General features: G+C 42.3%; 1 protein-coding gene across 1 annotated transcript in view; it reads right to left on the reverse strand.

The window, feature by feature from the left end:
- Window positions 1-2,743: 2,743 nt before the first annotated feature.
- The window catches only part of LOC126456055 (venom carboxylesterase-6-like), a 177,614-nt gene continuing 157,057 nt past the window's right edge, over window positions 2,744-23,300 (reverse strand). The window contains exons 9-11 of the mRNA XM_050091809.1: window positions 17,964-18,096; window positions 15,753-15,873; window positions 2,744-3,329 (exon numbers count right to left, since the gene is read on the reverse strand). Of these exons, the coding sequence (XP_049947766.1) occupies window positions 3,176-3,329; window positions 15,753-15,873; window positions 17,964-18,096 (408 nt within the window). The 3' untranslated portion in view covers window positions 2,744-3,175. The remainder of the gene's footprint in view (window positions 3,330-15,752; window positions 15,874-17,963; window positions 18,097-23,300) is intronic.

Genomic DNA, 23,300 nt, shown 5'->3' on the forward strand with positions numbered 1-23,300 from the left:
CCATGCTCTTATCCCATAACACCCGTTATTGTTGCTATATCTAAGAATAAAAAAAAAAACACTAAGCATTTCTTTTTCTGAGAAATAAATGCAATTATTGAAACTAAGTGGAAGACACAAATCTCATTAATTGGGGTAAATATTAATTAAAATTAATTTGAGTTGTAGTTTTGACTTGTCCGTTTTGACCTAGTGACGTGGCGCAGTGTTAAGACATTGGATTCTTCGGCAGATAACATATATATGTGTATCTACTTATACAAGGGCGTACTGAAAAGTAATTTCTCCGAATTTTTTATTCTGTTCTCAATATAGATTGAGATGCTACATGGAACGCATGTTACTCGGTTGACTTTCCCGCTTCGCTGACGCAAGTTGCACTGCTCTGCCGATAGAGGGCTCCGAATTGTAGAGTGTGGACATGGCGGTGTGTAACGTAACTATGTCGCTGCGTGAGAAACAACGTGCTGTGAGTGGGTCCATACATGCAGCACGCTCTCTTCCAGCGTGACAATGCCAGACCACACACAAGCTCAGCCACATCTGCAGTAATCCGACGCTTTGGGTTCACTGTGATCGAACATCCTCCGTACCGTCTCGACTAGGTCTTACCCGATTGTCATCTGTTTAAAAACATAAGAAATCCTTCGAGGACTTCAGTGTGATAGAGATGAAGCCGTGCAAGCAGAGGTTAGATTGTACAATCATGGTATCAAGAGACTGGTCTCTCATTGGTAGAAATGTATTCATCCCCAGGTCGACTATTTCTGAGAAATAAATATGTACACATGAAGAAAAAAGATGTAGAATGTTAATGAAGTTTGTTTTATTTTAATACTATTAACAGTTTTCACGTAAAAAATTCAGCGACATTATTTTTCAATACGCTTTCGTATATTGTAAAATTATACCATAAGTGGTGAACTGTTATATCGTAATGTTCCCTATACAGCTTGACAAATCTGATGGTACCGTGTGCTCTCTATCTTCAATTTTTGTGTGCGCATTACTTTTCGAACTCTAACAAATGTCGTGAAATTTGTCGTAACACCGCTTCTAGAGCATTATTCGGCAAATAAACTATGGTTTTAAACATTTTGTACAGCTCTGTTATTTATTATAAATGGAGACAGATGTGTATTAGGAAGTTACGCAGCTATGCATGCACAGCGTACAATGCGGAATAAAATTTTCGTGACTTTTTAAAAACCATCTGATCTGCTTTAGTGTTTACTCTTAAGACGCGTTGCGAGGCCATTATACGAAACCTAGACGTGTCGAGTATCAAATTTTGGACTTCAGTTCCAGATCTTTGCCAAAAATTTATAACTAGTGCATGGGACGTAAGATGCAACAGACTCAATTCATTGTTAGACTAACGTTGCAAAAATTACCAGTCCTACGCGTCTACGTTAAAGTGATACGGAAAGCATCTTTCCACGGAAACAGCTTCATAATTCAAAATTTTTCGAAACACTTAACTTTGTGTTATGATGTCGACGAACGAGTCGTCGCCTATGTTGACTGGTGGCCAATGCTAAACAGAAACATATAAATCACAGCAGGTTTGTCAGTAACGTCGATACGGCGCTGGCTGCATGGTCTGGATCTGCAACGACTAAAATAATTAGAAGTCGTTGGTAAAAAATAATGTATATTGTACTTAACTGGTTGTACAGGATTCTTCTTGGCTGCATACATATGATTATAAACAAATAGCTATTGAGGCCTCACTTAGGCCATGCGTTACAAAGCGCCTTGTTAGAGGTTGCTTCCTATCAGCTGAAGACTATGCTACTTTACTACTACTTCACGTCCCGAGCAAGAGTGGACGAGAGCTCGCTGGAAACTCGATAGAAATCGCGGAGCGGTGATAGCGTCGCTGGTCGCGACTTGCGGATCCAACGATACTAATACGGACCGCAGGTCAATAACTGCAACCCGTAATAAGTATGGTATCGAACGTTGATACCACACTTTGTTTGAATTGGATAGTCAGCGGTTGTGACAAATGTTAAAATTTTTTATAATAAAACGGTCCCAACCGGATAAAGATGTTTCTTATTAGTGAACAGAGTCGACCATTGTTCTGGTCATCATCAGACCGCTTACTACATTGGGAGTCTGCAGACGATGGCAAGGAGCAGCGACCACTATAGGAGGCATATAAGCACTGCTCCAGTAAGTACATGCTTCCTCGAGTGGCACCTGCTCCTCGCCAGCGTTAGCAGACTCCCAATGAAGAAAGCGGTCTGATGGTGACCAGGACAGGGGTCGAAACCTGCCAACAGCACATAAATAAGCATCTTTATGCGGTTGGGATTGTTTTATTGTAAAGAAATTAGCATTATTCATCAGGTTACCCTCCATGGGGTGGGTGCACGCAACTACTGTAGTTATATTGGGTTAGATAAAGCAGCAATCAGTCGTAGAATTAAGTTGCTTTCATATGACATTTATAGTCACAACGCATATCAGATTTCGACCTGTGTCAGGTCAACGTCGTTGAACTGTGTAAGCATTCACTTGAGCACGAACAACTGCTACAATTCCGCACTGCATTGATAATGACCTGATCTGCGTCGTGACTATAAATGTCATATTAAGGCAACTTAATTCTACGACTGATTGCTGCTCTATCAACCCCAATTAGCATTATGATTCTATCAACGAAAAATAAAGTAAGAATTGTCACAATTAAATCAAGAAACTTTATTATACAATTGCTGTTGTTTGAGTAACAGGAAGGATTACTTCATGTCCATCTGTCTCCGCTTAAAATGGTACGGGCTAGAAATGTGTGAGGTTTTGTATATCTTATTTGACTCTACACCCACCATGTTTGAATTTTTGTAATGAGATATTTTCGCCGCATGGTTGGCATTCCAATACAATTCACAGAAGAAATGTCATTTGTTCGTTGGAAAATGACTGTTTAGAAGAACACATGTTCACTGGTAATTTCATAATACAGTAGTTTTTCTCTTACTGTCCGTTTATTAAAATAAGTGTATACTCGTGTTATACTCAAAATGGTTATTGCTGCTATCTGTGTGCACAACGGAAGGTCATAGAAATATATTAGAAAATAAAAAAACAGCAATTGTGTCACTATTATGTACTGACAAGTGACAGCGTATCATTTTGCACGCTTGGTTGGTTGAAGGGTTATTAGCTAAGGCAGCAAGTCATGCCAGAAGGTCATGTAGGGGCCAAACATGTCGCTGGCCGTTCTCAGAGGCTCCGCCAACACCAGGTAGCTGCGTGAGGACTCGTCATACTCTGGCCACGCCTCCGTCACCAGGGAGCCCAACTCAGGGGTAGGATTACTGCAAAAACAACAACAGCACCAATCACACGACTGGGCGCAAGGCTCCTCCTAATCAGTAATATCTGGAGATATATTTCAATTGGTTTGTTGGCAAATTCTCAATTTCTTTCTGCAATACAATTTTGCTGCGTAAAAAACACTAGTAATAATAATAGATAAAAGATCAAAATAATAAGATACTAAACAGAAGTCATTTTAAAAGCTGTGTGATCTAGAACTTCAGCAGAAAATCTAATCCATTTACATTTAGATCACACAAATTAGCAGAAAAACAACTCAAGGCATGGAAGTGTCAAATATCTAACACAGCCCATTCATCGCATTTCATTTGTAAATGCAATTCAGGGTTTTCACTTCGTCCATTCACACACTGTGTTTCTGTAGTTCACTGCGAAGGAAAGCCTTCTGGGACGTGGAACTGTTCAATTATGCAGCAACAGGCAGGAGCAGCCACTGCAGTACAGTATAGTATAGTATACTAATACTAAACTGTGACTAATGTTAATCTACCCCACACTAACCTTTGCAAAATTTACTCCCATAGTATTCGATGTATGTGTGTTAGCAGAAAACTAGCCCCTTAACAAGGTCACTGCTCCTCCTCTTTCCCTACTCAGCTTCGGTTTTTTCTGTTACTTCTTCATATTAGCATTTACAGAATTTCACGCAGAACACTGCCAGCTGCTTTTACTGTGACAGAGTCAAAGTCTTTTTAATACGAAGAGTGGAGTTAACTGTAATTTTGATCCGTGAGTCCAAATTCTGGAAGGAGTGGCTAACAAGGTACTCTTTTACCTAATTTTTGAATATCTGGGAGTTTCTTTCTCCTGTATAATTTCAACCGGCATCCTGCTGTAGAATTTTTCAACAGAATACAGAACTCCATTGAGAATCCAAGATCGGAATACATAGCCTAGATTGAAATTATTTTTTCTTATAGGTCATTGCGGTTTAGAATTTCACAGTTCATCTAAAATTCATTCTTATTACTATCTAAAGTAGCATTAAGGCTTGTCTCATAATTAATACTTTCCCTGAAGACAGTTATGCAAGATCTTCGTTTATGAACTGAACGCGATATTCAACCTGTACACATCAGTAGATTTATTTATTTATTTGTTTGCTTCATTTCCCAGGAGATTCTGCCTTCGGGCGTTGTGTAAAACTATGGAATTTACCACTTGTCTCCTTTATAACCTCTCAAAATGTTTGAAAACGATTGAAAATTTCACTCACATGAAGACTAAAAAGTAGAAAATAATTATTGTTTAAATATTTTTAAAATGTTGTTGTTGTTGTCTTAAGTTCAGAGACTGATAGGATGCTGCTCTCCAAGCTTCTCTATCCTGTGCAAGAATATCACATTTTTAAATCGGATTAAGAAGTAAGAAATTATTTCTTCTACCCCATATAGATTTATTTACTGACTGCATGAGATAAATGTGCCAAGTTTGGTAGAAATTGATTCATGCGTTACAGAGATGGACTGCTTTGCCGCTGTCTTCACACTGTCTCCCCCCTCCACGCACACCCCTCTCCCCCGCCTCTCTCCTTCCAACACCATCATCCCCATAAAATGCACACAGAGATAGGAGAGGAGCTACGCTGGTTGCCTACACAATTCTAGATATTAGCTGTACTTTCATCAAAATAATCATGAAAATTTTGAATATCTCCTCTAACTTACATTCGCCTTCTATTTCTCTGTTCGCTCTTCCACCTGCCTCATCACACCCTGTCCTATTCCACCTGCCCCCTCCCATCCTGTACCTCTTCCACATGCCTCCTCGCAACATGTCCCTCTTCCACTTTGCTTTTCATATCCTCTCCCTATTCCTCCTCACACACTCTCTCTCTTCCACCTGCCTTCTCAAATTCTCTTCTTTTTTCCACCTGCCCACTAGCCCTCTTCATCTGCCCTACAGCTCGCCCATCTCTCTGTCCATCTCCCGCACCTCTGTCCATCCCCTCTCCCTCACTCTCAATGTCCATCTTCTTATCCCCTCTCTTTATCCATGACCTGCGTTATATGTGCACCAAGTTTGGTAGTAATCAATCCAATGGACTAAGAGGAGGTGTGGAACATATAAGGGGCGATCAAAAATTTCCGTTTGAGAGCGCATAACCATTCGAGGGCTGGCAGAGGTTCTGGATATCAGCTTCGGTAGCGTGGAACACATTATCCAGGAAGAGTCAGGCTGTTGTAAAGTCTGCAACTAGACAATACATGGGCGTTGAATACCGGACAAGAAAGAAACCGGATGGATGTTTCCCTGAAGCACATGATGCGTTTCAGCGTTGAAGGCTGAAGGGTCTCTTTAAATAATAAAAATATGGACTGAAGTACTCTGTTTCTGATTGTAGGCCTGAGCTGTGATAATGAACTGTCGTAATGAAACTTGTACTGTCGTAATATGAAAGGTAAGCTGCACTGTTAAAGTAATTGATTGTCGTAATGAAAAGGGAAATATTTCATACAGTAAAATTTAGCAATCTGACTGGAAGAATCTTGAACAGTGTAAACTGCCTGAATAATTAACTTGGACATGAAACCTAGAGTAATTGGCTTTGCAAAATTTGATTAACTGTTGGCCCTGATTGAATAAATAAAAGAATTCGTAATCATATCTACTTACCTCTATTCTGTACGCGTTGCACTACTGCTCTCTCTTGCGCGCCGCTATGCTAAAGCTGCAAATTACTGTATCTACGCAGAGACACTCGAGACGCGAAATGAGTTCTCTGTTAATTGCAAATCGAACAGTTTATCCAACATATTTGGTTGGATAATCCATAAAAAAGAATTGTAAGATAAAGGATGGTAAGAAAATGGAATATGCGCAAAAATGACAACACTATTTTGTGTGTGTGTGTGTTCAGAAAAAGAGCTGAATGCAAATTTTAAATTTAATGAACTTCTCAACATCTCAGACAATACAGTTTACTGTCTCTCATATCTAACAACTTTCAGTACAAGTTAGTTCAATGGCGCAGCAACAGTGAAAACAAAGTAACATTATTGTATTTACCTTACATTCAATTAGATTTTTTCCCTCACAAACCAGTTTCATAATCATGTCAATTGAAAAGGATGATAAACTGAGACATTTAATTTAAATCATAATATTACTATATTACTCACTAACACTGCTCAGTATTATCAGCCTAACTCTATTACAACTGAATTTCAACTCTATCTCCACCAAAGGTAAACGGAATCTGCTCTACTGCGCCCTCGCGCAGCTCAGAGACACTCAATTTCTACGACACAGCTTACAATATCGCTGCTCGCTCACAATCGATTCAGAAAACAAAAATGTATATGCCAAAATTATAGATGACAAGTAACAAGGCAACACGTTCATTGAGCGCGTTGCTGGAGACAACGAAAGCTTAGGCCACCAATGGGAACCGGAGTAGAAAGCGCCAACAATGCAAAGATGTCATCGATCGACCAATCGACCAAAGAAATTCAAGAGCCACCTATCTGCTGGAAAGTTGATGCTCAACCTATTCTTTGATTATTGGACCCATTATTTACTGATTTCAAGAAACGTGGTGTGTCTATCACTAGAGGTATGTACAGTGCAACGCTGCAGAAATTACGCCGTGCAATTAAGACGAAAAGTCTGGGAAAACTGCGACAATGGAAGCTGCAGCTTCATGATAATGCATGTCCCCATATCACAAATGTCGTGCCTCACAAGTTACGGTAACTCAAGTAGGAGACACTTGAGCACCCGTCCTATAGTCCTGATCTCTCCCCATGCGATTACCACGCCCTCGGATCCTTAAAAAAGTCCTTGAAGATCGACGATTCCTGTCGGACGAGGATGTGCAGCAGGCAGCCACGCGCTTCTGCACGCAGTAAAGTACAGTGTTTCACCAAACAGGTATCTTATCAAATGTTCAAATGTGTGTGAATTTCTAAGGGACCAAACTGCTTAGGTCATCGGTCCCTAAACTTACACACTAATTAAACTACATTATGCTAAGAAAAACACACACATCCATGCCCGAGGGAGGACTCGAACCTCCGGCGGGAGGGGCCGAGCAGTCAGAGACATGGCGCCTCTAGCCGCACGGTCTCTCGGCGCGGCTGGTATCTTATCTTCAACTTGGGTGTCGAAGGGGTGATTTCCACAGAGCTCCCAAAGATTTTGCTTAATTTACATACCGATTCTGAACTGTAGCGTCTTCGAACGGAAACTTTTTGATCGCCCCTTATACACACATATAAACATACATAAGTCCATTTTTGTAATGTATATAAATCGAGAAACTTAAAAATAACGTTGAATGCTAGGAAATCTTTTCAATCGTAAACTAATCTACTTTCAAACAACAACAACTTTCCAGCGTCACACAGTAATAGATTTCCAAAAATTATCTGGCGTTCTAATATGAATGAAAAATCTTACCTATATTTCTCATACTTTTATGAGTGAAAATATTTAACTACATCCATACTGTACGAAACATTTGTATCTATGGTTTCGTTACGTAAGCGCAGAACGCGCTGCATTCTTCCCACTTCTTTTCATTATTTTAGCTAATTGAAATTCATTTAAGTTCTTTTCGCAGAGACCGGCGCCATTTATAATTCCTATGAAATAAATGTGTTACACTTGTAGCTTTTCAGTCAATTAACTATCCAATTGTTATTTTTTATAGGAATAGTTAGTCATCCATATGACGAAAAATGTTCTGCGTTATATAGCGATCTTCGACAGAGTTTTCTTTCGGAACTGACTACCAAACAATCGATCGATAAATGGGTTTTAATTCAAGTGTGTGGTCAACAACAAAATTCTAACTACTTACGGAAATAAATTTCGTTTATGTGAACGGTCTCAGATAAAACGTGTATACAATATGTATATTTCTGTCAGCGCTGGTAGAAAGCAGTAAATAAATTGGTAGAAAAATTTACTGCGTTTCTTGACTGGGAGTCTTCGATAACGAATCATAAATTGTGAATAATGGTGGACGCTGCCGCGGACATGTCGCAGTTAATTGTGAATTTTTTTCACTGAATAACAACCACCGTCAATGCGGTAGGAAAATATTTACAATACCAAAAAAGATAAACAGTTTTGCTAATACATTATTTATTCACGTTGCTGACTCAAGATCTCGCATCTCCTGAAATATTTGTATCACAATGGTTCAAATGACTCTGAGCACTATAGGACTTAACATCTGAGGTCATCAGTCCCCTAGAACTTAGAACTACTTGAACCTAACTAACCTAAGGATATCACACACATCCATGCCCGAGGCAGGATTCGAACCTGCGACCGTAGCAGCAGCGCGATTCCAGACTGAAGCGCCTAGAACCGATCGGCCACAGAGGCCGGCATTTTTATCAGACCACGGGCTTCTTATCACAAGGCATTCAGCGTAGCATTCTCCACTATCCGTGTAATTCTGAGACATACTGTACGTGTATGAGACACGATGCCTGATTAAATACATTTCAATAACGTATGTTTTAAACCAGTAGTAGACATAGTAGGAATCTGTAAAATAGGAATGATAGGCTAAGATTTAGTGCATTGAACACCCAAATGCCAACTGAATCGTTCTTACGTACAAATTAGGTACTTACGGTTAAATATAATTTATAATGATTCTAGATGACAGTTCACAGTGAAAAATATAATTCTTTATCAAAATATTTTTGTTTGTGGTTGCATTATATAACCAAAATATCTTGTAAAATCCAAGCAAAACATTAAAAATATATAATTAATGAATGAGAAATTTGAACTTTTCATGTCATCAGTCTTTCAACGGGTTTAACATCATGTTCCGTATCTTCCCACTTTGTCCTAATTTTACTTTATACGTCGCTGCTACTCGATAAATTGTCTGTTAATATTGTAATCTTGGTTTACTAACCTACTCCATCTACAGCCGTTTCTACTTCAAAGTTAGTACGTACTACATGATTTATCCTATTGCCACTGTTGTTCTGTCTGTGCACAGCAAGCTGTGCGGCGAACCAAAGTGTACTGTGAAACGGAAATTATAGTTCGGGATGAAGAAATAAAAGCTTCGAGTTTGCCCATTCTGTCACTTAAAACGTCTTGGAAGAACATTGGAACGGAACGGATAGAAAAGACAGAAGAGATCCAACGAGTAGTGGCGACCTCCGCCACCGGATCGTTTAGTCGGCGCTATAACGCTGCAGAGACGCTGAACACTCTCCACTAGCAGACAAGTGAGGCTTTATGCATCTCTGGGAGGTTTACTATTGAAATTTCGAGAGGCCGCTTTCCGGTAAAAACCTGAAAAAGTATTACTTCCTTCAACATCCATTCGCGAAACGCCCACCCAGAGAAAATTCAAGAATTTAGAGCTAATACAGAAGCTTATCGACAATCATTCTTCCCACACGCCAGCCGCCAGTGGAACAGGAAAGGGGGAGGCAGTTGGTGGCACCAGAAGTACGTTCCGCAACAGTCCATTAGCAGTATTGATGTAGATGAAGATGTATCTTACAATCAATTAAATTAAAACAAGTGAAATGGAATGCAGTCGAATCAAATCATTAAACGTTGACGGAATAACATTAGGAAATGAGATACTAAACTGATAGATGAGTTTTGCTATTTGCACAGAAAGTTAGGAAATCTTTTCTGAAGGTACTTATTTAAATTGTAGCCTTGTACAGAAGTGAAACAAGGACGGTAAACAGTCAGACAAGAAGAGAACTGAAGCTTTAGAATACTGAATGCTGAATACTGAATGCCGAATACTGGGTGGGTGTATCGGATAACTGAAGAGTGGGTATTGAATTAAAATGGCTCTAAAATGGTTCAAATGGCTCTAAAGACTATGAGTCTTAACATCTGAGGTCATCAGTCCCCTGGACTTAGAACTACTTAAACCTAACTAACCTAAGGACATCACACACATCCATGCCCGACGCAGGATTCGAACCTGTGACCGTAGCAGCAGTGCGGTTCCGAACTGAAGCGCCTAGAATTCTCGGCCACCGCGGCCGGCTGGTATTGAATTCAATTGGGCAGAAAAGCGATATACGGCGCAACAAAAAGGAATCGCTTAGTAGAACACATCTTGAGGTATCAATTTAGTAATTATAGGAAGAGTGAGGCGATAAAATCTCTAAAGAGAGCGCAAAGGTAGATTAAAGTAAGCAGATTCAAATGGATGTAGGTCATAGGAGTTGTTCTGAGATAAAGAGGTTGGACAGGATAGAGCAGCGCGGAGAGCTGCATCAAACCCGTCTTCGGACTGAAGACCACAACAACAACAACAACATACGGTACCCAGCGTGTCTTAGCAATTTACCTATTGACCTGTCTCTCTGTGAAGGGCTATACATAAAGAACTTACTTCCAGTGTTTTCAAAAAATCTGTCTATACCCAGGGAACAACGCTGGAACACCAAACTGAGACCCTTCAAAGCTTCGTAAAGCTGGTTGGCAGTGCCCTTCTTCCGACTTGTGCAGTATGAACGTACATCGAACTTGTAACTGTGACTAGTGTAGCCGGCCGCGGCAGTCTCGCGGTTCTAGGCGCGCAGTCCGGAACCGTGCGACTGCTACGGTCGCAGGTTCGAATCCTGCCTCGGGCATGGATGTGTGTGATGTCCTTAGGTTAGTTAGTTTTAAGTAGTTCTAAGTTCTAGGGGACTGATGACCACAGCAGTTGAGTCCCATAGTGCTCAGAGCCATTTGAACCATTTTTTTGACTAGTGCTCGTGCACTATTGTGTTTCTGTTCTTGTAGACGAGCGCACGATGAAACAAGGCAGAAGATGAAAATCTGTGCGGCACATTGCCTACTTCTCTCAGGTAACAAAAGGGGGCTGCCGACCTTAAAAACCTGGATCACCGTCAAAAATGTCACACATTCCCACTCAGTCGGACACTTCGGCAACATGTGTGCATTTTCGAGATAATGACACACGGAATGTAAATCGGCAACTGGACACAAGCACATCCCCTACTCTTTCATACTAAATTTATGAGATAGCACTTCATCCAGTTCTTGTTGATCCATGAGAATGGTATTTTGTCTCCGCAGTTTCTAACACTACAGGAGTCATGTCTGTGTGCGGCCAGTTGGAACGTGGGAGATCGGACAGGTTTGCGCGACCTTATTGCTATGATGACGGATGCCTTGCCCAATGGCTCACCGTGCTTTTGTTCTATAGTACCACTTCCCACATGTATACAGTTTCTCATTTTTTTGGTTTTCCCAGAATTAACGGTTCACATCAATAGGCTACCCAAATTGCAAACTCTTTACATTCTGTCCCTCTTTTATCGAAGGATAATGGAGAAAATATGTGCACACTAAAACAAAAAACGACTCACGATGAAGGAAATATCCGAACGGGATGGAAATCTGTAGATGTGATGTACGTGTACAGACAAAAAAAGACCACAGTTTCAGAAAAAAATTGATGTTTTATTAAAGAGATAAAGCTTCATGAATTGACTAAGTCAATAACGCTTTGGTCCACCTCTGGTCTGACACTGATTGATAGTTTTCGATGTCCTTCTGAGAATATCGCGTCTAATTCCGTCCAGCTGGCGCGCTACATCGTCAAAATCCCGAGCTGATTGGCGGCAGCCGGCCGTTGTGGACGAGCGGTTCTAAGCGCTTCAATCCGGAACCGCGCGACTGTTAAGTTGTTCTAAGTTCTGGCGGACTGATGGCATCAGATGTTAAGTCACATAGTGATCAGAGACATTTCAACCATTTTGATTGGCGGCATTCCTCTGGCCCTTATGCAAGCTGTTATTCTGCCAGGTGTTGATTGATAGACTTGTTGAATCTCCTCGCTATGGAATTCGTGACGAATTCTGACCACCTGGAGAGTTAGATCGTCAAAAGTTCCGAGCTAGTCGGCAGACCCCATAATTCTCCAAACGTTCTCAGTTGGGAAGGGGTTCGGTGAACTTGGGTGATGGGTCAGATGGTTCAAATGGCTCTGAGCACTATGCGTCTCAACTTCTGAGGTCATCAGTCTCCTAGAACTTAGAAATAATTAAACCTAACTAACCTAAGGACATCACACACATCCATGCCCGAGGCAGGATTCGAACCTGCGACCGTAGCGGTCGCTCGGCTCCAGACTGTAGCGCCTAGAACCGCACGAACTTGGGTGACCAGGGTAGTATTTCGCGAGCACGAAGACAAGCAATAGAAACTCTTACCTTGTGCAGATGAGAATTATCTTGCTGATATGTGAGCCGAGGATGGCTTACCATGCAAGACAACAAAGCTGGGCGTAAAACATCGCCGACGTACAGCTATGCTATAAGGATGGCGCTGATGACAACCAATGGGGCTCTGCTGTGAAGTGAAGTGGCACCCCAGACCATCACTTTTGGTTGTGGGGCAGTAAGGGGGGTGACAGACGGGTTAGTGTCTCACCGCTGTTTGGAGCGTCTCAGACGAGTCTTCGCTAGTCATCGGTGTTCTATTCAAAGCGGGGCTCATAACTGAAGAAAATTCTACTCCAGTCAAAGATGATGTGATGATGATGTTTTGGTTTGTGGGGCGCTCAAGTGCGCAGTTATCAGCGCCCGTACAAATTCCCAACCTGTGCTCAGTCCAAACTCGACACTTTCATAAATGATAGTGAAATGATGAGGACAACACAAACACCCAGTCATCTCGAGGCAGGTGAAAATCCCTGACCCCGCCGTGAATCGAACCAGGACCCCGTGCTCGGGAAGCTAGAACGCGACCGCGACACCACGAGCTGCAGACTCCAGTCAAAGAGATTCCAGGCCGAAAACAACCAGGAGTGACGGGGTGTCATTTCTTTTCATGGCAGGACTCCTTTGGCTGTAATCTGCGGCACCCTCATGTCGACGATATTCTACAGCCCGTCTTTCTGCCCTTCATGGCAAGCCTTCCTGGGCTCATACTTCAGCAAGATGTTTACCGCCCGCATACGGCGAGAGCTCCTACTGCTCTCCAAACAGAGAACATTTGGAGCATTATGGGCGTCTACGCCAACTATCTCGGAGTTTTGACGATCTAACACACTAAATGGGCAGAATTTGGCACTATATCCCTCAGCAGGAGATCCAACAACTTTATCAAAGCCAAGCCGAATAACTGCTTGCATACGGGCCAGAGGTCGACCAATGCGTTATTGGCTTGCTCAGTTTGTGAGGTTCTTCCGCTTGAATAAAACAGCCAGTTTTTCTGTAAGTGTAATCATTTGTTTCTCTGTAGTACATCACATCTAATGATTTCCACTCATTAGTGTAATGCCTTCGTGGTTCACCTTTTTTTAATTTTATTTGTTTTAGACTGTACTTATGGAGGTAAATACGAGACGGGCCACAAACCCCTCACTGTGGCTACGTAAAAGCTACAAAAATGCACAGTGTACACACAATTAGTTCGCATCAGTTATTTTACTGTATAAAACTTTCTTATACAGTATTATTACTGTTACTATTACTATTGTTATTATTATTATTATTATTGAATAAATGCTTATTGGTTCACGGCAACACATGCAGGCTGCTGAACGTCACTGACGCAAGGTAAGTACTACAGAATACACAAATCACTGACGACCAAGCCGTGTCATTCCCCGCAGCCCCATGAACACTTGTCGTCGTGACTCAATTGTTGTGCAAGTTCAAAAGTAACGTGTCATAAGACACGTTATTACTCCGAACTGGGATTCCGCAGCCCCAAAGACATTTACACTGACATTGGTCAAAATAACTAAGTTCTACAAGGACCCGGAATCCCCTTTCCGGGATGGAATGAAAGATGGTTAAAAAGAATTTACAAGAACGAACTGTGAGGTGCGAGAGGCATCAGTTCAATTGGCTGGCCGCAGGAGGATAATGGGCAGCGGTCTGTGCATCGTTGGTGTAGAATTTACTTTCTGAGAACTGGTTAGCGAAATTTAACAAAAAAAATCTAGTCATTGCCAGCTGCGACATAGTCGCGTATATGAACAGTGATCCAATACTGTCAAATGTTTTTTATTCCAGTCTTTGATCACAATATCAATTCTTTTGTCGATGAACGGTTTCAGTCATATCTGTGGATAGTCACTACTGACTCAAACCGGTCATCGTCAAAAGAACTGATATTGTGATCAAAGACTGGAATAAAAAACATTTGAAATCTAGTCTTGTGTGATGATGTTCTGAACCAACTGCATCTCAGTATTACCTACTGTTGACAGCAACATGCAGTCGTCCCCCAAACGCTAGCGGAATCAGATTTTAAGGTCGTCTGACCGAATGAGGAGGGTTGGGGGGGGGGGGGGGAGGGGAGGTAGGAGATGATATTTCATCCACACTTCTAGACAGCACGTGACAGTGGTAGTTTGTCCTTTCAACAATGCCACTAAATCTCCAATTCGGACGTTCAGCTAAAGGTTCAGTCAGGCCAAAGCCAGAAATGTTCCTCACAAGACGCTGCGGCAGCCGTGTTACCCGCTCTTGTCCAGTCGGAACTTGAGCTCCGTCTCTACGACCTAACTGCCGATGCAAGCCTAGCCTGCCTTCAATTCTGTGGTCTGCAGCTTCAGCAATGCTCAGACAGTTAGATGCTGCATGCTATAGCTATCCATTGATGACCGTTACTATGCTCGTCGCACTCGACAGTAATTACAATACAACTGAGTTGTTATCTGAAAGGGATATTGGTTATTACCGTTTGAACGGAAATAATAAATGGTGCATCTCACTTGAATTTATATTTCAAAACTGTGATGTCACCATTTTAGCGCTATTTGAGTTTAATACATGCTGGGCAAAATACAACACGCCCAGAAGAATATTTTTGCGATTGAAGACAAGCAACCCAACTGACAAGCAATCCAACTTAAGCATCCTCAGCTGTGGCCGATGATGGGAGTTGGATTGCCTGCCTTAAGATGCATGAAACTTTTTTCTGTGTCTGGTGTATAAAATGCTCGTCGAACAACAGTTATTTATTGCATTATCAAGACAGCTAAAATGTAACAGTGACGCTGCTCCCAGCAGTCCATACACAAAGTGCGTTGTGCACATGCGTGTACGAGAATGTCACATTTGAACTTTTCCCTATAATTCTATTTTGTATCCTGTCCAAGTCTGTATAATTAACAGCCGGCAGTAACTCTGAAATACGAGTAAGCTGTGCTTGCCATTTTTGACTAAGTGGACTTGGATCCCAGATGCACGAAGTGGCACTATAACCAAAACTGCAAGTAGCTACAGATATCAAACGATACTAAGCTAGTAACGTGTGGGTCGGTATGTCTTTTAGTTTTAATTACTTCCTTCTAGAATCACAAACTCGTGCAATGGTTATTAGGTTTTAGTCAAACACCTATTTCTTCGTTTTAGGAGAGGCATTCTTTGTAGTTTAGGAAGCCTAAGACGTATCAAAGCTGCATGAGAGGCGTTACTTACTTGTATTTAGCGAAATTGGCAAACATAGCTGTCATCTGGTCTCTGATAAGAGCACTATCCGATTTTGGATCGGGTTGCGATGCTGGAAACAGGTACAGTGTATCATCACCATGAGACGCCCCTGAAATAACACAAAGCATGGAACAGTCAATACATTGATTTCAATGTGCTTACGTCGGGTAAGCGCTAATAATAATAAGTTAAGCACAATCAAGAAAAGAGGAAATAAGTAACAGGGTAAGTGAATAATCATTGAAAATAACCAACTAAGATGCCTCACAAAGTGAAATAGTGTAATCTAATCAATATTCTCTACTTCAAAGCAGAGATGGCGGTTATCGCTGAAACAACCTGAGTTCGGTTACATCGGTTTGTTTTAGCACCAGTTTAACCTGACTGTTAAAACCGTTCAAAATAACCTATTTCTGAAATAACCTATTTTTGGTCCGTTATTGCTGCTATTTCCTGCAATAAACGTGGAAATCGAACCAAGAATGAAAAATTTTGACTCTCGCAGTTTCAAGATGCATAGAATCAAAATCCTCTTTAATACCCTTTTATACCTGTACTAGTAAGCTTTTCTTCTATTTACTGATCAGTAGAATAAGCTGCTGCATGATTTAATTATTCTGTCACAGCAATAGATACAGAAGCTGAAGATTTAACTACTAGATTCAGGACAGTTCCATCGGCGTCTGCAGTTTGGCGGCGTTGGAAATCTGTGAGAGTGGATATAGCGGTAGATCTTCGCGACTTCACAGTGATCAAAGGCTCGCTGGCAGCTCAGAACAAGCCCAGAGGTGCGGTGCAAGTGAGAAACAAAGGAAAAAGTCAGTAATTGTAGCGACACAGGCTTCAGAAATAGGTTGAAATGCCGAAGGTCCGCGTTATATTCGCCGCCATTGAATAGTCTCCATCTCGATTGCGCTGGAAATGTTGCTACAGCTTTATTATGTCTGGGCACCTATCTCCTGCTAGCTGCATCTTTTCTTTGTTTACAAGATATTTGGCTCTTTTTATGATTAAAACGCGATCACACAGGTAAACAGTAGTCCACAAAATACGCTATGATGACGGGAGTCATGGGATAGAGATATGCACATACACAGACGGCGATAGTATTGTGTACACAAGGTATAAAAGGGCAGTACAGTGGTGGAGCAGTCATTTGCACTCAGCTGAGTCACGTGGAAAGGTTTCCTTTGTGATTATCCCACGACGGGAATTACCAGACATTGAACGCGGAAAGGTAGTGAGACATTCGCTTTCTAACCGATCATTGACTGGAAATAGTTATGTTCGGCTACTTGGAGACCATTTGTAGCCATTAATGGACTTCATGTTCCGAAAGAACGATGGAATTTTTATGGATGACAATGCGCCGTGTTACCGGACCACAATTGTTCTCAACTGCCAGAATGAGATTTTCACTCTGCAGCGGAGTGTGCGCTGGTAGAAGTAAAGCTGTGAGGAGGGGGCGTGAGTCGTACTTGGGTAGCTCAGTTCGTAGAGCTCTTGCCCGAGAAAGGCAAAGGTCCCGAGTTCGAGTCTCGGTCCGACACACAGTTTTAACCTGCCAGGAAGTTTCATATCAGCGCACACTCCGCTGCAGAGTGAAAATATCATTCTGGAAACATCCCCCAGGCTGTGGCTAAGCCATGTCTCCGCAATATCCTTTCTTTCAGGAGTGCTAGTTTTGCAAGGTTCGCAGGAGAGCTTCTGTAAAGTTTGGAAGGTAGGAGACGATGTACTGGCAGAAGTAAAGCTGTGAGGACGGGGTGTGAGTCGTGCTTGGGTAGCTCAGTTGGTAGAGCACTTACCCGCGAAAGGCAAAGGTCCCGAGTTCGAGTCTCGGTCCGGCACACAGTTTTAATCTGCCAGGAAGTTTGTTCTCAATTGGTTTGGACATTTCGAGCGAACAATCTGGCCACCCATATCGCCCGACATGGGTTCCATCGAGCATTTATGGGACATAAACAAGAGGTCTGTTCGTGCACAGACTCCAGCGTCGGCAATGCTTCTGCAATAATAGACGGCTTGAGAGGCAACATGGATCAATGTTTCTGCGGGGGATTTCCAACGGCTTGATGAGTCCATGCCCGTCGAGCTGCTGCACTATGCCTACAAAAGAGTGTCCGACACAATATTAGGAGGTGTCCCATAATTTTTGTCACCTCAGTGAAGGGCCGCAGTAATGCATGCTTCTCCTACCTGGACCTCCAGGATACTGGCTGAGAGCGCCGTTGAATGCAAACTCGTAGTAAAACACCGGCTCCGAGGAATAGCGGGCCATGCTTCTGGTAACTGTTTCCACCCCTTCCACGAAGAAAAGGTGTGAAGAGAACTGAAAAACGTAAACTTTGGAAAGACAAACACAATATACTTGTTATTGAATAAAATATAATCTTGTCAGTTTAACGTAATTTAACTTTGTAGGTGATTTGTTAGGCAAGCAAAACTCTCCAGACATCAAACTACATGTCGAAATGTAAATAACGGGAGGCCCAATGAGTCAGCCTCATATACAACTTTCCGTTCTGAATGAATCAAAGCACAGAATTGAGTGTTTATAAACTGTGGCTGTAGGTGTCCATAAAATTCGGTATTAATCAGGTAGATTTCACAGTAGTCGCGCGTACCCAACCACTTAAAGCGAAGACGTTATGAATTGGAAAATAACGTAAGAGCTTAATTTAATGTTCACAACGAAGGGCCTAAGAAATTAACTGACAGTGATTGTGGAAGTCTAATGCTTGCTGCACGAATTATTAATTAAAGTTCCTTCTCAGGTATTAGAGAGAAATTCGGTTCCATATCATGTCTGAATTTCACATCTATGTGAACCATATACCGGCAGCTAAACTCCATTTTTATGGTTGTACAGCAGCCCGAAGCCAAAAAATACATCTCGAAAGAATAATGCCACTTACACTGATACGAGGTCAGTTCAGTAAATAATAACCCGGAATATTTTTTTTTTTCGTGACATGGTCTCCACCACATTCTAAGGCCTTACACCAGCTTTGTCTAAGATCTGGTTTTTGCTGTTCGTAAAAGTTCGTGTCCTGGGCATGGGCACACCATATCCCAGGTTTTACAGAGTCATTTACGCTCATCATCATCTTCTAAGTGTGTTTCACATAGAGAATGCTTAACTGTCACAAACAGATGGAAGAGCAATGGTGCCAAGTCTGGGCTGTAGGGTGGATACGCCAGTGATGTCGAATCCAATTTGGCGTTGTGTTCCTGGCTTCTGAGACTTGTGTGCGAGCGTTGATTGCCAGGAGCAAGATTTCTTTTGAACTATTCTCAGACAATAAACGTCAGAAACTATTCGTGAGTTTTTTCAGCGTCTAGTCACGTCTCTCAACAAATGAGTGATCCTTTTGGCAACAAATCCGTGAGAAAATCACCATCACTATCCCAAAACACTGTCATTGTCAACAGAGGAAACTGACTTGAATTTGCTTTTTTCTTGGAAACTGCGTGTGATGTCACTCCAGAGACTGCTCTTTTGTTTCCAGCCCAGTGATGCACCCAGGTTTCGTTACCTGTAACGATGCGTGACAGAAAGGCTTCTCCATAGATCTTAAACTGCTCCAACAGTTCAGATGAAACACTTTCTCTTTGAATCTTGAGTTCTAATGTGAGCATCCGTGAAACCCATCTTGAATATTCCTCTGAATATTCAAGACATCCGATGCTTACCAAAAGCAGTAGAACCAATTGTCGAGTTGTGTTGTGCCGGCCTGCATGAATAATGGCGTCCGCGCCGTTCACGATGTGATAAGACATTCCGATCATTGAGCTCAGTTACTGCTTTTCCTTGCGTTTTAACTATCTTTATCATCACCCAACACTACTACTCTATACTATGTCATTACCATACAAATACTTATCGATGTTCACCGCTGCTTCTTTTTCCGCATCCTAGCAAGCTGCTACCAAATAGTGTCTTCGATAGACGCCATTTTGATGGTTCACTGCCAATCTGTCATCTATCGGAAGTGTCCAATGCTTTGCATGGATGAAGAAAGAACGTAAATTTAAAACATTACAGCCGTCCCAACACTCATGATACACAGTTACTCCATCATTGCTATTCAAACCGGCTTGCTCCGAGTCTGTCACCATTGCACTAGCTCGCATTTGCGGTATCCGCTACGATCGTTTTCGGTGTCACGGTTGGTGAAAAACAAGTTTGCCTGTTTATACAGTGGCTATACACGAGTTGTTCAGAAAGTCTCTCTGCAGTGCCGTACGATTGTTAGCCGCCCGTGCCGTATGATTGTTCGCCTGCCTGGGTTACTTCCCTTCAAGTGGACTCTCCCAACATTCCACTGGTTCGTTTATCTCAGCCAGCGTCAATAGTATCGTTGGTGTGTGTCGTTACGTGTTGACGTGAGCGTTTAAGTTTAGATCCTTTGTTCGTATGTTTCGTTTCTGTCACTGTTAAAATGCTAACCACTGAAGAACGTGTGTTTTTAGTCGAACATGTGTTCAAAGCTGGCGGTAAATACACAGTTTCAGTTCGTCAAACATTTAAGTCAGTTTTGCTGGAGACAACACTCTCACATCGCGATACTGTGCGAGATTTGATTAACGAATTTCAAAGTACGGGTTCAGTGACAGATACACCGAAAAGTGGTCGTCCTAGAGTTTTCTCTGATGATAAACTACTCGATATTTCCGATAAAATGTCCATGAGTCCGAACAAGTCAGTAAGAAAACTAGCCCAGGAAATCGATGTTAGAGTCGGAACGGCCCACACAGTTGTTAGGAAATTAGAACTTTTCCCAGACAAAGTGACAGTCGTGTAAGAACTGAAAAATACTGATCATGGCAAGAGACTGCGTTATTGTCAATGGTTCAAAAATTTCGTTCCACAAAATGGGAGGGATATTCTTAATGAAACGTTTTCCACTGATGAAGCGTGGTTTCATTTATCCGGGTGTATAAACTGGCAAAATTCTCGTATGTGGATTATTGCAAATCCATTGTGTATTCATGAGGAACCACTTCATTCTGTGAAAATAGGGGTCTGGATTGCAATTTCTAGACGTCGGTTTGTGGGTCCCATCATTTTCAACGAAACAATAAACGAACAACGATACTGCAGTGATATTCTGTACCCATTCATGGGAGTATTTGTGTTAAGTGAAATACTGAATGGTTATTTTCAACAAGATGGTGGGTGCAACCGCGCATACAGCTCGCGTTTCAATGTCACTGTTTGCTGATGATTTTGGTGCTCGCATAATTTCAGAGGGACTCTGGCCTCCACGATCGCCTGACCTAACATCACCTGACTTTTTCTTCTGGGGTGCAGCGAAAGTAACTGTCTAAAAAAACCATCCGAAATCCATCGATGAATTGAAAACTGCAATATCCCTTTCACTGCTACTGTTGCAGAAGAAATGTTACATTTTGTGTTTGAATTAAATTGTGTATTCGACAACAGGGGGGACACTTCAAACATTTAATGTGAAAATCTGTAAGTAGAAATGAATATTCAATAAATTAAAAACTTGTATTTCACTGAGTTTCATTTCGGTATATTCACTGTGGCATACGGCATGCGCGGCTAACAATCATAGGAACTCCGGAGAGACTTTTTGAACAACCCGTATTAATAACGTAGTAACTCCCAAAAGTGCATCCTGAAACGAGAACAATTTAATTTTATTACTAAATTGAGTCACATTAATGTTACCACTTCGTGCGTTTGAAGTCAACGTGCAATAACCACTCAAATATGGCATGTAGCACCACTAGCAGTGGAAGGTACATAAATGGAGAAAATTTTCTGATCTCCAAAGGGGCAACATCATTGGCTTTCGGTCCAAGGGTGGAAGCATTTTCTAAACGGCTAAGTTTGTAACTGTTCGTGTTCCGCCGTGATTAACGTATACCGTGGATAGCAAAATGGCGCTATCCGAAGCAGGCGCCGAGGCAGCTGTGGTGGACAACGCGCCATAGATGTCAGCGGTGAACGACGGCTGCGTAGATGTATACGGGCGAATAGATGTGCCACTCTTGAGCAGCTGACCGCCCAGATGAACCAAGAGTCTACCAACATGTCTTCTCAACGGCCGTTCAGCTAACGCTGCTGCGTATGGGCTTCCGCAGCAGGCTCCTGGTTCATGAACCCATGCTGACTGCAGCTCGTCGCTCACGAAGGCTGGAATTCGCACGCCAATACCGTAACTGGACGTCGACTTAGTAGGCACAGGTTGCTTTCGTAGATCACACATGTTTTATAGTCCATCAAACAGGTGGCAGTTGGGCTTACGGCGTGAAACATCACGAAGCAAATAACCCGCAACAATCGTCGGAGGATTATGGTCTGGGAAATGTTTTCGTAGCGTTCCCTTGGTGGTCTCGAAGGCACAATGGATCAACATAGGTAGCATCTATACATGTGGTCAATGTCCAACCCTACATGCAGTTTGTTTCTCCTCGGCACGATGGTACCTATCAGCAAGGCAATGTAATGTGTTACACAACTTTCAGTGTACGCGCGTTGTTCCACGAGCACAATGATGATTTTATCGCACTCCCCTAGTCACCATACTCCCCAGATTTAAACCCAATCGAGAACCTGTTACACCACTTCGATCAGGTTATTTGCGCCGTCGATGCTCAACAGAGAAACCTAGCGCAGCTGGCCACGGCACTGGAATGTGCCTTTACGTCGCTGTCCGCTCCCTCCAGAACCTCACTTACTCTTCCTGCACTTCTCGTAGCGGTACTCGCTGCAAAAGGTGGTTATTCAGGCTTTTGACAAGTGGTCACATTAACGTGATTGAAGAGCCTATAACTACAATGTGGGGCTGCGAATATGTTTACATCCTCGGAGTGTCCAAATTCTCTGGACAACCATAGCTATTCGTCCAGCAGAGAACATCATTACTAGTAATAAGGCGCGGAACTCATTGTCCTACAATTACAGCGTTAGATTTCTGTGGAGAGCTACACTGCCCAAAAGAAAGCAGATATCACTTTTTCGGAACCCCGTAATTGTCTCCCACTGTGAAGCAATGGTTTGAAACTGTCTCGGCAACGCTTCAATCAGCAGAGTGTCGCAAAAAAAGAAAGGAAGGTCATAGCTCATAACTTCATGTGTGATCTGTGAAGCGAGCACATTGGCGCAAAATTTCATCACAGTTATGCCCAACGCCGCCACCATGATCGTGTCACATGATGAGAAGATCGTCACCCCGCTCACAATAGACACCAAAAGCCATCAGGATGTGGCATAAAGTGCACATATGAAAGGACCATTTCCCTTTGGGCGTCGACTCCTACACATTTCGCTGTCGAAAGCGACAGATCACAGTGCGCTGAGCAACAGAGCGACAGTCTTGACAACACTCGGCACTACTGACACCCCAAGGGCGATTGAACCCAACTCTAGGGATAACGTGGGACTGAAACGCCACTGAAAATGATCTGACCTATTTGGAGCATAGGTGTTGCTAAATAAGGGGGTCTTAGAGCGACCCATTTCCGTTTCATTTACACGCATGTCAATGTTGACCTCCCACA

This window comes from Schistocerca serialis, chromosome 2 (genome assembly GCF_023864345.2).
Source record: "Schistocerca serialis cubense isolate TAMUIC-IGC-003099 chromosome 2, iqSchSeri2.2, whole genome shotgun sequence".
In the NCBI taxonomy this organism is placed as follows: Eukaryota; Metazoa; Arthropoda; class Insecta; order Orthoptera; family Acrididae; genus Schistocerca; species Schistocerca serialis.